General features: G+C 41.3%; 1 protein-coding gene across 1 annotated transcript in view; it reads left to right on the forward strand.

The window, feature by feature from the left end:
- Positions 1 to 16,796, forward strand: part of LIPH (lipase H) — a 50,644-nt gene that overhangs the window by 20,831 nt on the left and 13,017 nt on the right. Inside the window, exons 2-8 of the mRNA XM_037839034.1 lie at positions 2,874 to 3,241; positions 3,524 to 3,632; positions 7,959 to 8,060; positions 9,667 to 9,756; positions 12,010 to 12,177; positions 14,105 to 14,200; positions 16,472 to 16,583. Of these exons, the coding sequence (XP_037694962.1) occupies positions 2,874 to 3,241; positions 3,524 to 3,632; positions 7,959 to 8,060; positions 9,667 to 9,756; positions 12,010 to 12,177; positions 14,105 to 14,200; positions 16,472 to 16,583 (1,045 nt within the window). The remainder of the gene's footprint in view (positions 1 to 2,873; positions 3,242 to 3,523; positions 3,633 to 7,958; positions 8,061 to 9,666; positions 9,757 to 12,009; positions 12,178 to 14,104; positions 14,201 to 16,471; positions 16,584 to 16,796) is intronic.

The raw sequence follows: 16,796 nt of genomic DNA on the forward strand, positions 1-16,796 counted from the left end.
CACCTCCCTATGTCACCATCTTGCCCTGCATCTGCTCTCTCCTTAAATTTTAACCTTCTATTTGGGCTTCTTTTTCTCATTCTATTTCAGAACGTCACTCACTCCTGAATATCAGAGGCTTTGCAAGAAGTTTTAAATAACTGCACACATGAATGTGCCCAGGTTACTAAGGATAGGCAAGGACCTCGGGATGAAGGCTTCTCTGAGGCCCAGAAAGAAGGAGGATCAATTCCAAGATGTGCAAGTGTGGATCCACCCAGGGTAAATGGTCCCTGAATTCCCACTAGAGGAATTCTAACAACAGAATTGACGTTTCCCAGGGCACTCTTGTCTTCTGTTGGCCCATTGCAAGTTATGAGTCTCCTCTTTCTTTTCCTCCCCCCTAAGAATGGCCAAGTCATTGTAGTCTTTGTCTCCTCTCTTGAATATCCCAAAGGATCATCTCCAGCTTGGGGTTAGGGATGGCTGATTGCTCCAGTTCACCTCATTTATTTGGCTTTTCTCTCAGCCAGGCAGGGTGAGGGACAGTGAGTCACAGCACAGTTTTAAATCATTCTCATAATTCAAAATTATGCAGTCTTCCCCATCATTATTAGTATGTGTCTGGATAACAATACTCATTTAGAGATTTACTTTTAGCTTTCATTTGGTCATGGTTCTTGATCAAGGCCTTCCATAACATTGCAAACATAACACTCTGCCTCAATACCCAAGGATGCAAAGTCCTCCGTCATTCCTACCCATTCCTACCTACTCCTTTATCTTATAAATTGACCTTTAGTTTATTTTAAATCCCTGTTCCCTTTTGAGCAGAAGTCTTGAGCAGTCCTATCTTCTTTCATTTCCTGATATCAGACTTACAGCCTCCCTTCCTCTCTGTCTATCACTGATGTGGCTCTGTCCCACCTTTCTTCTTTCTATTTGAACTTTTTTGGAAATAATTTAAAACTTGCAGAAAAGCTACAAGAGTAAAAACAATACATAGAACATATAAATCCTTTACACTGATGGTTATTAACATTTTGCCACATGTGCTTTATCATTTGCTATCTATCCATCTATCCATAATAATTTTTTTCTGAACCATTTGAGAATAAGTTGCATTCATCATGGCCCTTTATCTGTAAATACTTCTATTATATTTCCTAAGAATTCGGATTTTCTCTTATATAACCAAGGTACAGTTTTCAACTTCAATGTAATATTAATATAATACTTTTATCTAATTCAGTGTCCATATCTTGATTTTGTTAAATGACAAAGACATTAATGTCTTACATAGCATTTTTTTCGTTTACCATTCAGGATCCAGTTTAGGACCAGGTATTGCATTTATTTATTGTGTCTGTTTAGTCTCATTTAATCTAGAACATTTCCATGTTTAGAAGTTTATGACATTGTTTTTTCTTTGTTTATGACTAACCTCTTTTAGAATATAGGTTTCTTTTTTAATAGAATGTTCCTCATTCTGTGTTTGTCTGACTTTTTCCTCATTGTTAGATTCAGGTGGTGCATTCCCCACAGGAATACTACATGGGTGACATTGTGTCCTTCTTGGTGCATTACACCTGGAGGCACATGATGCCCATCTGCCCCTCATTGGTGATGTTCATTTTTATTTTTTATTTTTTATTGTTACAAACAAATACTCCTAGTGATGTTAATTTTGATAACCTGATCAAGATGTTGTCTAGTTTTTCTACTGTATAGTCATTATTTTTTTCCCTAGTCACTAATAAGCAATCTGTGGAGACAATTTAAGACCACATAAATATCATGTTCTTCATCAAGGTTCCCCCACCACCAAGATTTACCATCCATTGATGATTCTTTCCTGGCCAGTCTATAGGTTGCAAAATGATTAGTTTCAACACCAGCATTACTTCCACTTTTACCAGTTGGTATTCAACATTATACTGTAAGCAAAAGCCTCCTCTCTCCTCCATTCATTTATTTCTTTTTCTATTTATTTTGTTATGGAATCATAGACTCCTAGGTTTTTCCAAAGGCCCATAATTCATCACTATCCTTAATTATTTTGGTGCTCAAGTTGTCCCAGACCCAACAAGTGGGAGCCCCTTCAAGCTGCCACTTGTGCCCCTGTGATGTAATTTAAAGCATTCCCTTACTTTCTTGCATAGCAAAATACTCCAGGCTCATCTTATCGTCCCTCCTCCCCTTTCCCTAAGGTTATCCTTAGAGCCTACTCAGCAGGATGGATGTTTGAAGGTGGTGCTTGAAGAGCAAAGAAGAAGAGAGTCCAAGGAAGGCCACAGTAGTCAACAGTTTCATACTACAGAAAGGCTCAGGGCAGAACACATTACTTTCTCCATTGCTGACCCAGGCAGGTGCTCTAGACAGGGAAAGAGGTACCTGCACAATGCAGTCTCATCCCACTATAGATATTTACTGAGTCCTCTATCATGTGCTGGGCACTGTGAGGGATACATGAGATTATAAGACACCATTTCATGGAGATTATGGTCTAGAAGGATAGATATGAAGGTACATATATATCCATAATACAACCCTGGAAGTGTTTTAATTGTACTGTTAAGGAGTTTGGGGAGTTCTGGGATGAAGCTGGGAGGGTTGGAGAATGCTTCATTGAGGTGACTTTTGGGTTAGATTTTGAAGGAGGATAGCATTGGGAAGAACGGTTTTCCTGGTGAAGGTAACATGTGTATGAAATGTCAGGGGTCAATACTTATAAGCTCCAAATTAGATATGACCTTGCAACATCATTCAACTGGATCCAGCCTCCTGCTTCTAAGGAAGATTAAAAAAAAGTCCAGTGAGTGTAGGAAAGCATTCTTGCCTGATTCTCAACCAAGGAAATAACTGTCATCATGCCATCCAATTTTTATTTTCAGACACAGATGAAGCATGTTCTGAGTTCACCAGACTGGGCTTTCACAGTGCAGTGGTTGGCACAGGACTGAACGTGAAACTGATGCTTTACACAAGGAAAAACCTGACCTGTGCACAAGCCATCAACTCCACAGCTTTCGGGAACTTAAATGTGACCAAGAAAACCACCTTCATCATCCATGGATTCAGGCCAACGGGCTCTGCTCCAGTTTGGATGGGGGACTTAGTAGAGGGGTTGCTCTTTATAGAAGACATGAACGTGGTTGTGGTTGACTGGAATCGAGGAGCTACAACTTTAATATATACCCATGCCTCCAAGAAGACGAGAAAAGTGGCACAAGTCTTGAAGGAATTTATTGACCAAATGTTGGTAAGAGAGACATTCTCTTAGATGACTGTAGGCCAAATTGAAACTGGCGAGCCTGGAGATTTTACAGCCAAGTGGTTTCTGCAATGAGCAGGGGGACCATTTTGCAAGTCTGAATAAGCCCCAGGGAGGGTGGGAGGAAAGACCTTGCAGGGGGGTCGTGACATTTAAATAAGATAATGGATGAATGGTGCTAAGAAATGCTTCTCCAAAGTCAGCAGCTAGGATATTTCTCCAAATGTCAATTTCTTGGCCCCTCACAATTTATAATGCTTGAAATTCCAGGCAGACGGCACTTCTCTGGACAACATTTACATGGTTGGAGTAAGTCTAGGAGCCCACATATCTGGGTTTGTTGGAGAAATGTACAATGGGCAACTGGGGAGAATTACAGGTAAGGTTCCTGTGACTGAACACGAGGTAGCCAGCCTGGGCAGAGTGTTGACTGGGGGAGCACTAAGCAGGCACTCCGTGTCCTTGGGTCCAAAGCCAGCACTTCCAATTACTTAACCTCTCTGAATGTGTATTCTCTTGGGCATACGGAGGATCATAATAATACTGACCTTGGGTTTCAGAAAACAAAATATGTACAAAGCACTTTGTAAAATGCCAAAGAAAAGATTGGTGGTGACTTCGTTTCTCCTAAGGCTTGGAAAAACAGTTGTGTCGCATGGGGATTTGATCTCTGTGCCCCAAGCAGATGGTCTTCCTCCTTTCATTTAATCTAGGACAGCTTTAACTACATACCCCATACCCTTCAGTCCCCAGGAATAACTGGAGTCTCATAAAAGGAAAATGAGATGGGGTTTTTTATGGTTGGGCTTTATTCTCTAACTATCAGCTTTCGGGCCAAAACTGAATGAAAACACTCAGAAACACAGCAGGTCAAACGCCATACAAAAGTTTCCTTGCTGGGTTCTCTTGCCTAATGCTTTAGTAACTTTCCACAGCTACAAACAAAGGGCTGAAGAAGGCTTTCTCTTTCAGAGACTGAAGGCTTCTCCCATTGATATCTTCCCTGGAATCCATCCTCCTATTGAGGTAGCTATTTTAAACCCAGGGAATCTAGAAGGTAGAAATAGATGGAGGGATGGGTGAGGTAAATGATTCAAACCTACCATAGTTGGAAGGTAAGCTTTAGGGCCATAAGTCTGAACATGCTGCTTAATATGACAGGTAGCAATAGGCAAGTCATTTGCTTCTCTCTCTCTCTCTTACACATACACACACACACACTCACGCATGCACGCATGCACACACACACACTACATTAGCTGGCATCTCCTCTAGTCCTGATGATTTTTTCTTTCACCCCAAAGACCAAGGCTGCCCTCATCTTATTTACCTGCCTACTATTTACCTGCAAAGTTCCTTTTAATTTTTGAAAGTATTATTATTATGTTTTAGAAAGCAATGTGTCCTTACTAGTTAAAAATCTCGTTTTCCCTCAAGCTTAAAGGAAACATAGCTTGAATCTCCCTTCTGTATTGGGAGTTCCTCTTATGGCAGATGAAACTATTCCCAGTAGTGTGCTGGAAAGCCAACTTGCTATCTAAATAAAAGCCTGGATCTGTAGCATTTGCTGATTTCTATGGTATAAAAACTTCCACCATGGCTGATTTTAAGCTACTAACCTCACATCACTGGCCAAGGAGATGAGCAAGATCGGCTCTCCATTGCCAGTGCTGGCAGGCTCCAGTCCATCACCGCCTTATTCTATCTGTGCCCCACTTTCGCCCCTTCCACACAGCTACTTTGGATGTGAACTGCATTGTATCCTGCTCTCTGACCACAGGCATTCCCCAGGCCAGCCTTCCTTCTACTCTGGGCCCATGTGGCCCTGCTTGTGGCCTGGACTCAGCCAATGTGCCAAGGCCTCAATTTTCTGCCTCTACTGACTTCTGCATATTTTTCTGAGTCCTCGTCCTCTGTGAGGCCCATAGTTAACCTCAACTGTCTCCTAGAGCAGCTTCATGGGTAAAGCATTTCCCCTCCCCACTTGCCTTCCACTGCCTAGCCTAGGTGGGCTCAGTGAGCGTGCCACCTCAACTCCCAAGAATTAGATGGTTCTGCCTGTTAATTATCTAAGCCTTAATGGTTGCTTCTTCTTGTCTGTTTCCCTTGTTTCCTCTGCCCATTCTTTTGCTCTTCCTCTCCTGAAACCTCTTCTGGCTTTACTTCTCATTAACTTCTTCAACAGAAGATGATTGAGGAGGAATGAATGGAAAAATATTTTGAGTACCTTGATCATCTGATATTACACTAAAATTTGATTCTCAAACTTAAGTGTGTATAAAAGTCACCCTGGAGTGCTGGTTACAATGCCAACTTTCTGAATTGGAATCTCCAGGGATGGGGTTGAGGAGTCTATATTTTTAACCAGAAGATGCACATGGTCTTACACCACCCTTTAAGAAATTTTAGAGCCACATTGTCCAATACAGAAGCCACTGGCCACAAGTGATTACTGAGCACTTGAAATGTGGCTGGTCCCAATTGAGATGTGGTATAAGAGCAAAATACACATAGGATTTCAAAGATTAAGTGCAAAAACACAGTGTAAAATATCTCAAATTTTAAATATTGATTACATGATTAAATGAGGATATGTTGGATATAGTGAGTTAAATAAAATGTAGTATTAAAATTAATTTTTCCTGTTTCATTTTACTATCTAAAGTGGCTGCTAGAAAATTTTAAGTTACATATGTGGCTCATGTTATAATTCTACTGAACAGCACTGCCTTAGAGAGTTCCTGGTGACTGGGGGGATGGGAATTAAGAGGCCCCTGAAATTGCATGCAAAATGTTGGATGCCTGTCCTGGGGAGAAGTCCACAGTTTTCATCAAATTTTCAAACTAGTTAATGCTGCCAAAAGGCCAAGGATTACTCTCTAGACACTTCTCTGGTGATCTTAGAGCAATAAGAGAGAGCTCCATTTGTCTATTTTTATTCTGTAATAATCATAATTTTTTTTATTCAGATTCAGGTGTCATTTTATAAGCCTCCTGAAGTAGGTGTTAATCTATCTCTATTTAATGGATAATGAAACTGAGCTTCAGAGAAGTAAAATAAACTGCCTAAGGTCACATGGCTGGTTAATACCAGATGTGGGACTTCACACCACATCAGTCTATCTCCAATGTGCTCTGTCCACACAGAGTATCCAGCTTTTTAGGGCACCTTATATGTAATTTTTGGCTGATATTGTAAGCTGATCATTTGCTATGGCTTGTCACTAAGGTGGTCATACATCTAAGTCTGCCTGCCTGTGTCTTTTGTCCTGGTATAATTATTAGTAGCACCCCCGTTACACTCAAGGTGGCCCTGGTTTGCACATTATGTAGCAAGCTGATTTATTGGCCATGTTTCTAGAGGCTGCTATCAATTGGGGCTCTCACTGTTAATTTTCTTTGGCAGGAGTGGTACTGTCTCATGTGGGGAGACAGAGGCTAACTCAGCAAATTCTTTCTGAAATTGCGAGTTTCTCCTGTTGTGTTGAGAATATCCTGTGGGCTTAGGTACTGGGTGTTGATCCACCTCCTCACACATCAGTTTCAGTTGGAAGTAGACAGAAGAGGAAGAAAGGCTCAGGAGGACACAGAAAAAGAAAGGAGGCAGATAAAGAAATGCCCCTAAGGAGACAAAAGAGTGTTGGGAGAGAAGAAATGGAAAGATAGAAGTTAGAAGCAGTAAAGTAAAGACAAAGATGCTGTCTCTCATATATATGAAACCAGGGGATGGGAGCTATCATCTAAAATGACATTCATAGATAAAAACTTCATGGGAGCCATTCCTTGAAAACTTCTTCACTCCAGCTAGGTCTCCATCACGCAAGATCTTTTTGAGCTTGTGGCTTTTTCATTTTTATTTTTACTTTAAAATTATTACTTTGTGTTACAACATCATGGGAGCTGCTCATCTGTTTTTCCAGCTGTTTCACAGTGAGGGTGAAGAATACCCAGCTAACACTGACCAAGGATAAGAAATCAGTGCAGGCATTTACGGGGTGGGTTGATTCCACAGGGACTGACACCCACTCTATTTCCCTTTTCGAAATCTGGCCTGCCTGGTGAGTTTTGCCCTTTCCTGCCAAGCTTGCCAAACTCAGTGGAGTGAAACCAAGAGCTCAACAGTAGAGGCGGCTGCATCGCGAGGCTTGTGGCTCTGGTCAAGATATTTCTTCTCCCTGAACCTCAGCTCATTTGTAAAATGGGAATAATAATAGCTACCTTGCCTCCCTTATAGGCTTGTGATGAGGATCAAATGAACTAGTCCTAAGAATAAGATTTAAAACCATAAAATGCCAAATGAACATAAAGGAGTTTGATTGGCACTAAGAAGAAAGGGCTGAGTGGGTTTTCTGGATCATCTAAAACGGGATAAAGATGAGTATAGCACCTCATGCACCCTTGGCTGCCTTTTCCCTGAGGGTAGTGTCCGCTGTCCGTCCTGCTCCCATATGTGTGTGCACACCCTGCTGTTATGCTCACACTGATACGCATCCTTTTGGGGTCTGGAGGTAGTTCTTAGTGGGCACTGCCAGGGCAGCCATCTCCACTGTGGGAAAAGGCTGCAGGGCCGTGGAAAGGAATCTTGACAAAGCAGGATGGGAACGTGAGTGCAGCCTGGGAGCCAGCCTCGTGGGGAGAGATCACAAGCTTGGCTGCAGGTGACTCATGGCGTGGGGCTGCCAGGCCAACTCCGTTTTCCTTCCAGGTCTCGACCCTGCAGGCCCTTTATTCAACGGGAGACCTCCCCAGGACAGATTAGATCCCGGCGACGCGCAGTTCGTGGACGTCATCCATTCCGACACTGACGGTAACATTCCTGTCCTTGTGGGTCAGTGACCTCCCAGACTCTTCCCCTGGGGGCATCGTCATGTAGGGGCACATCAGGCTCCTCCGGATTTCCACTTTTCCTACCGGGCAGGGCTCCAAATCTACAGAATTGTTGAAAGGAAGCTGGTTTAATGCAGGCACCCAGGAGTTCTTTTTGGAATGGGGATGATTTTCCCATCATCTAGTCTTATTTTTAAAATGACCACTGTGCCCAATCAGAACACGTTGATTTACACACCATGTGGACAAATGTTTCCATATGTGCAAATAGGTTGGGATGTTTGCCTTCCTGTTTTTGTTGGTTCTTTCTCATAATTTCTTTAAACTGAAAGACATATTCAAGTGTGTCTCTCCACACAGAGAAATTCTAGACCACCTATAGCTCTCTCTAGCTTTCTGAGGGTCTTCCTGGCCTTTTCTATCTTTCATGGTGCTGATTTCATATCTGGGGTTAGGTATAGGTCACAAGGTTTGGGGTGATGTTCAAGATGTCTGGGAGAAGAGCTGGAATAGCAAATTGAGGGCTGGGGGGACAGAGCAGTCATTTAATTGTACATCCTCTTCCTGATACAAATACCTGGAAAATGCTTGGGCACCTATCATGGGCCCTCTGGTGTTGTATTCAGCAATTGTTGGCCTTAGAAAAAACTTTCCCATGTGAAACAGTTGCAGTCTTACAATAGAGTTTGCAAAGCAGTATATTACTTAAATGCAGAATTACAAAGCCATTTCAATGCTTGATGGAACTGAGCAACTTATTTTTTTATTCTTGGAGAGAAAGTCTTAGTTTTGCAGTCAGGAGAATCAGGTTTTGCTCTTTCTAGTGGTGTCTTGTGAGCTCCTTAACTTGTCTGAGCCTCAGTATCTTCATTTTTAAGTTACTTCATCTGAACTTCCTGAAGGGCATTTACAGACATTGTGAAAGTCAGAAGGTGGGTAAAGCACCTAAGAATGTGCCCACAGACACATGTAGGTTCTCAAGATATAATAGCTATTACCATAATGTCATATAGATATATATACACATGTGTATTATGTGTATATGTAAATCATTTTTAATCAAGCATTTTACTGATTGTTTCAGTGTTACATGGTGAAAGAAAATAAGGAGTTATAAAATATATCATACTTTTTTTTTTTGAGATTCCATTTTTCAGAAGTGTTTCCAGTCTGTTTACCATCATGGATCCCAACTTTTAAAGATTTTTGCCTCTTAAGTAATTTTTATTTAAGTAAGAATTCATTTTTCCTGTTTCTTATTCATTAAAGATGTATAGAAATGCAATAAAAGGTTCAGGAAGGATTCCAGCCAAACATAAAGAAACATATCATTTTCTCAGCCTTGTAATGAATGAGTGATCAATCTCCCTTAAGTTTTTGGAAATAAATTCCATTAAAATCTTCATGGTCATGTTGGAAAGCATTGCTTTATAGCTACTAACTAGCTACGTAACTTTGGGAAAAACATTTAGGTAGGTATAACTGGAACAATAATAATATAATCCCTGCCTATATCCTAACGGTAAATGAGCTGTGAGATATGAAGAGTCCAAAGCAGTATGAAAGCATAGTGTGTTCTCTTTTAGCACTGGGCTACAAAGAACCATTAGGAAATATAGACTTCTACCCAAATGGAGGATTGGATCAACCTGGTTGCCCCAAAACAATATTTGGCGGTAAGTGCAGATACTTTATATTCTGTAAAATAGTTGTTTAAAACATGGCATATTTTAAAAATCTGTTATTATTCTACATGGAATGGTTTTATAAATAGAAAACAAAATTTCCTGAGAAGATAGAAATGATAATATAAAATATAAATTAAGAATTGTAAGTCAAATATTAACTTTTAAAAGCCATAACTATACAGCTAAAAGCTATTATGAATTATCACTCTCTCTCAAAAAGGTATGTCTTTTACCTAGAAATTTCACTTCCGGGAATCTCCCCTAGAGAAATAATGGAAAGCGTGGACAAGACTAAGTGTGTAGAGATGTTCAACAAACCATTATTTATAAGAAAGTTTTAGAAATAATCTAAATGTCCAAAAATAGGAAAATTATTAAATGAATTATGGTACATCTACGTGAAGGAATCTAATTATTAATGATTGTATTCTGTGACTTCAGGTGACCCTTCTGACACTACTTTAACTCTTCAAAGACCCCTCCTCCTTCTCTGGCTCTCAGGTCACAGGTCTGATTTTCTCTTCACAGTCTTTCTTCTTTAAATATTTTATCTACTTTTCTGACTTCAAATATCACCCTGAGAATAGGAGGGGAGAACTGACACCAATTCTAACTGACCTCATATGCAGTGGATTACGTCAAACAGTCCATACTCATTTAGAGAGTTCCTCACCCTTGGAGGTATACTTTTTTATGCAGCTGCTGTAAGGAGAAAGCAAATTTGGGATACTTGATTTGCCAAGTAATGAGTTTTTTTTAAAAAACCACAAAAATACATTTGTTGTCACCATCATTTCATAAAATAAAGGACAATTTTAACAAATATACACATACCAAAGAAAGGATATAAAGCCAGAACAGGAATAGCTTGAAATTCAATATGCTTAGCTTAATGAAAAACTCACTATTTCATCCATGTTTTTCTCAGTTTGCTGCAAATCAGTAAAAACTTTGTCACAGACCAGCACCATCCAGAAACAGCATTTGGGAGCCACAGGGCAGTGGAACTTTCCAATGGTGCCCTACATCTAGCAATTATGCCCCACATCTCCCTTGGTTGCCTGCCTGAGCTCTGTCCTGCCCCATACCCTGCTTTGACATGCGTGAAAAATGTGGCAGGAATCAGAAATTCTCTCTCTCTCGACCTTTGGCAGTCATTGAGATTATCAGTGCTGAACAGTAATACATTGAGGAAGTGCATAGTAACTAGACTCCTAGTTAAAGTCACAAGCAGAAAAAAAGACAGAGGGGTTTCAGCATACAGCAGAACTGGCTAGGGGTTGAATTTATTCATTCATTCAACAACTATTTATTAATAATCTGCCATGTGCCTGGCATTGTTCTGGGACTTGGAGCCACAGCAGTGAACAAGATAGGCAAAAAGAGAGTCAAAGTTACTCTACTTAACATAGAAGATAGTACTTGATTAGATTTAATGGTGCTATTTAACAGAGAATGGATATTTTATAAAAACACAAAGCTAGGGGGCAGGTGAAATAAGAACCGTGAGGTTGATAATAATTGAAGCAGGAGTGATATGTACATGAGGGTTCTTTATATACCATTCTCTCAACTTTTGTGTCATAATAAAGAGGAGTTAATTAATGATTGTGCTTTGCCATGGTGATAAAGAGTTCTGTGCTCCCTCATGATCATCCATGCCCCAGGGAAGTGAACTGTTTGGCTCAGACACCATCACCCCACAGGTGGCTGTCCATCTGACCAGCAGGCATATCACCCACTCAGTCTGCAAAATTAGACTAGGGGCTTCCAGGCTTTTATATGCTTCAGAATAACATGGTGGTGAGCATTTATCAGAATGCTGATTCCTGAGTTCCCTCAGAACTAGTGAACCGAAAGTCTCTGGGGGTGGACCTGAACTCTATTTTTACAGGCCTGATTATGATGCAGGTGATCTGGGGATCAAACACACTGGATGGCAATGAAAGACGCCTCAACTGCTAAAGGAACAATCAAGGCCTTTAATTAAAATGCATTTGCTTTCCTTCTTGCCACAATCCTAATCTGATTTCATCTTTTCTCCTGTCACTTGCCAGCATGAATTCGTAGCTATGGGTTTTTATAAGGATTAAATGAATCAAGAACACTGAAGACGTTCGCACTGGAAGTAGTGCCCAGCATATAGCAGTGATGAATTGTGTATGTGTGTACAAATATATGATGTACTATTATTAAATTCTTCAAATGCTCTACTCTTTAATCCTTCCTTTTACAACTAAGGAATGCAGTATTTTAAATGTGACCACCAGAGGTCCGTGTACCTGTACCTTTCTTCCCTGAGAGAAAGCTGTGCTATCACTGCATACCCCTGTGATTCCTACCGGGATTACAGGAACGGCAAGTGTGTCAGCTGCGGCATACCACAAAAGGAGTCCTGCCCCCTTCTTGGTAAGCCAACCATGAATCTCCCCCATTGTTGACCAAAGAGCATCTCAGCACCATTTCACTGTCTAAAAATGGACCTGGGTATTGTATGCTTTTTAAAAAATCTGTTAAGTCAACTTTTGCTAGCCAATTTCTTCGGTGAACTACTCTGGCATCTCCTAATAATAAATAGTGTTAGAGAGCAATCTGAATAGCATTTCATCCTGAAGGTAGTGCAACCTCCCTGGATACTCTATTCTAGCACAAAAAAGAAGTTTCCAGAAGAGTTTCCAAGCCGAGCCAGGCCTGTCACCCAACCTAACTGCTTCCATGAAAACTCACCCCTCTATATACACAATCTCTCTGCTTAGGGAGGGGCCGCAGTGAGCCAGAGATCCTCCTGCCTCCTTGAGCCTTGCAGAGTGATTCCCTTCCATCAAGCCACGACTGCAAATGCCCTCACTCCACACTCTGGCTGTTGTGCACTTATGGATTTGGGTGTGTAATAGATATTGTGGAGGTGGCTTGGATGGTTGCTAAGGGTTAGCAGAAATAGTCTAGGTGTTGAGGACTTTGAAATTGGATGGCCATGGAATTTTCTAGTGATTCCCAAAAGGAAACTGTACATTAACATCAGAGTGTGTTATAGACTAGTGAATCTATCGTGCATTAGACTCTCCAGGGGAGTTTTAAAGAATACTGATGCCTTGGACCCCACCACAGAGCAATTATATCAGAATCTGGAGGCCACTGTTGGGGGTCGGGGGTGGGGGACACAGAGAATAGGGAGAGGCCCCATGGGAATGCATCCAACTACATTTCCTGCAGGCACAGACAGGAAGAATGACATTCACATGCTTGGTGACATAGTCACATGGCAAGTCAGGTTCTCTGCTATTTAGGGGCCCAATTGTGGTTCTTCAAAAAGCACCATGCTTTGCAAGACTAATTTTAGGTATAACCCTGATCTGTTATAATTTAGAAAATGAATGTATTACTGAAAAACATCAGCCTTATTTTTAGAACATACTAGCATGTGCCACCACCCACTATTCCACCCCTGCAACAGAGAACAAGGGCTGGGTGATGTAATGTTAGTGGAAAGGGGGAAAAGCCATGGTGGGACCTTTGGCAAGCACCAGCAGGTAGAGTCAGCCAGAGAGATGTGGTAGGTGCTGGGGGTACACCTGCCTTGGTGGCCCTGTTGTTAATAACAGTTAAAATGAATGAACTAAAGGTGCATGTATTGTCTTGCAATAACCTCTGTAACATTACATTGAATTAACAAGCAAATTGCAGAAGAACAGGTTCACTTACAGAAATTAATACTCTATATAGTTCACAAAGAGTATAACAACTGGATGGGAAAGATATGTACCGGCCTTCATAAGGAAAGTTGAACTGTACCTATGATATATTTCTTTTAAAAATCTAAAGCAAAAAATATTAATGTGTCCACTTGTTGGATTTTGGCTCACTCATTTTTGGTGACATAGTAAATCTGCTGGAACAGATTGTGTTTAGAGAGGTTGGTCCTTGATGATAGAAATGTCTTATCCTGGAGCAGGGGCAAGGCATGACTTAATGATTGGGATGGATCTAGTATGCTGGGTAAATCTGGTCATGCACAAATGGGTGTTATTACTGGAAGCATAAGCTTAAGGGCAGGGTATGGGCTGGGTCAGAGAGAAAAAGGGTACAATAAAAGAATACTAAAATGGACTTTAAGGATAGCAAAGCAGGCTTAAAGTCTTTTTAAAATATGGCCACAAACAAATAAGCTATCAATTAAGAAGGAACAGTGAAACATCGTGGAGGATTGTGAGGGAGGCAGGGCCAGTTGTCTCAGTGTTGGTGGTTGTAGTTAACCTCACAGTTGTCACTATCTCCCCAATTGCTTTTACATTTACATAATACATGTTAATATTATACTTTTCCTTTTGTTTTATAGGCTATTATGCTGATAACTGGAAAGACTATTTAAGAGAGAAAGACCCTCCTGTGACTAAAGCATTCTTTGACACAGCTGAGGAGAAACCATACTGCAGTGAGTGGTGAATGTGGCTGTTTGCTTTTGCCCAGCTCTTCCTTTTGGGATGGCTGAGTCTCAGCTTCCTGGCAACTTCTTGGCAAATGAGGGCCATAGTGAAGCAGGGGCTTTGGAGCCAGACAGGCCTTGGTCGAATCCCCATTTTACCACATAATAGCTGGATGACCTTGGTTAAGCCATTTAACTCTTGGAGTCTCAATGTCCTGACTGATGAAATGGGGATAATAATGCCTATCTACTGACTTGTAGGTATTATAATCTCAAGAAATCATAGTTGTTACATCACTGAAAGGCCAGCCAAATCACTAAAATCTTGTGGGAAACTAGCTTGATCCCTGTTTCAGTTTGCTAAAGTGACGAAAATGAAATATACCAGAAATGGGTCAGTTTTTAACAGTGGGGATTTATTAGCTTACAAGTTACAACTCTAAGGCCATGAAAATGTCCAAATTAAGGCATCAACAGGATGATACCTTCTCTGAAGAAAGGCCACTGGCGTCCAGGGTTCCTCTGTCAGATAGCAAGGCACAAGGCCGGCATCAGCTGATCCTTTGCTCCTGGGTTTCTTTGCTTTCAGCTCCTGGTTCCAGTGGCCTCTTCTCTAAGCTTCTGTGGGTCCTCTCTTAGCTCCTCTGGGGCTTTTCTCTCTGAGCTCTCTGGGCTTTTTCTGCCTTTTATCCTCTCATAAAGGACTCTAATAAAGGGATTAAGACCCACCTTGGATGGGTTGGGTCACATCTCAATTGAAATAATCTAACCAAAAGGTACCACCTACAATAGGTCTACACCACAGGAATGGATTAAAAGAACATGGCCTTTTCTGGGGTACATAACGGCTTCAAAACAGCATAATCCCTAACAGACATGAGATTGGAGCTGGGAAAAATCAGGTATCCGTCACATCTATGGGTCTGTTCCATCTCCAAAGCAACCATGCTGACTTTCTAAAGACATTGAGAGGTTGGTTATTCCAAATGGAAGCTAAATGGAGGCAGCAGAGGATTACATGCCCTGGAAACAACTAGTAATTTTCCTGGGCAGATGTCTGTGTTGAAATCTTGTCCCACTTTTCACTTTTCTTGGGAGCAATCCTTAGAGAAGAGGTGGCAGGTCACTGGGTTCCCTCCTTCTTTGGAACCATGTATGGCAGCTCAGGATTTCTACATGGGGGGAAAGCCCCTGAGCAATAATGGACAATGAAATGGCAACTCCAGAGCTGACCTTATTCCTCCATGGGACTGTCAGCTTTTCTTTCCCCTTCCCTGAAAGTCTGACCAAGAGATAGGGAATCTGTCTACCATGATGGGATTCCCATCTCCCCTAAGCATCCTTGACCTTGGAGTGCAAAGAGCAGGGAGGAAGATAGTTCTCTGAACAAATCATGTGCTCTCATTTATTTAATAAGAATTTACTGGGTGTCTACAAGGTACCAGTGCTGGGATTTGGGAAAGGAATAATTACCTCTTCCAGTTACAGCTGCAGTATAATTTAGGCTTTTCTTTTCTTTTTTTTTTTTTTAACCCCACAAGACGTTATTCAAGCAGTAGTTGTATTACCACATATTTACCCCTTTTTTGATTTATCATCCTTTCCTACATTTTGTAAATACAATACACTGTGTGTTAGTAATGATGGGGGAAGCCCAAGCATGACTGGAACTCCAAGAAGGGAGACCTGACAGTCCAAGGGTCAGCAGGGAAGGCCTCCTTCCCTTCTCCTGGAGGAAGTGGCATTAAGTTGAAACCTGAAGGATATATTGGCACAGGACACACAGTAAGAGTGTCCCAGGCAAGGGGAACAAACAGGAGCAAGAGAAAGCTTGGCATTGCAGGCAGTACAGCCATTTAGCATGACTGAGGAAGAGATGCAGGAGGCTGAGTAGGCTGGTGGGCAGCTCCCAGATTGCAGAGGACATTGTCAGTCATGGAGGGTCTCCACATGGCCACCTGGTTGGTATATTCTAAAATGGGTAGGGATTGAAGTGAACCAGTCAAACTCAGCAATAGTCCATGGGACCCCAGTCAATAAGGTAGAAACACCAATTCAACCATGATCCCTAAACTTGGCTACTGGACACCACTGAACTCCGCTGTCACTCATGCCATCTTTACCAAAGAAAAGGGAAGAGAATATTAGAAAAATCTGCCCTGGATCTTTGCAGAGAAATAAGAGAGGAAGAGAAAAAGAGACTCAATTATTAGGCACTGACCCTTTAGGGAAGAAGTTGGGAGTACCTCTTTCTTACCATGTCCTCTCCCTGTTTTCTAGTATATCATTACCTTGTGGATATTATAACTTGGAATAAGAATGTAAGAAGAGGGTCCATTACAATCAAATTGAAAGACAAAGCTGGAAACATCACCGAATCCAAAATTGATCAGTAAGTTGGGTTGGGATAGTTTGCGGTTTGTCATTTCCCTTTTTGCTCAGTGAAACTGAATCCCAAATGTATCAATTTTCTTCTTTATAAGTTTACACTTTTCCTTGTTCTAAAAAGCTATGAGGGACAGATTGCTTGGTTGCTTTCTCTGGCTCTTGATCTCCCAGGCTCTTTAAGGGTTTTCTTTCCTTCCCTTCTCTCCGTTCTTCCCTT

The sequence above is a fragment of the Choloepus didactylus genome, chromosome 1 (assembly GCF_015220235.1).
Source record: "Choloepus didactylus isolate mChoDid1 chromosome 1, mChoDid1.pri, whole genome shotgun sequence".
Classification (NCBI taxonomy): domain Eukaryota; kingdom Metazoa; phylum Chordata; class Mammalia; order Pilosa; family Megalonychidae; genus Choloepus; species Choloepus didactylus.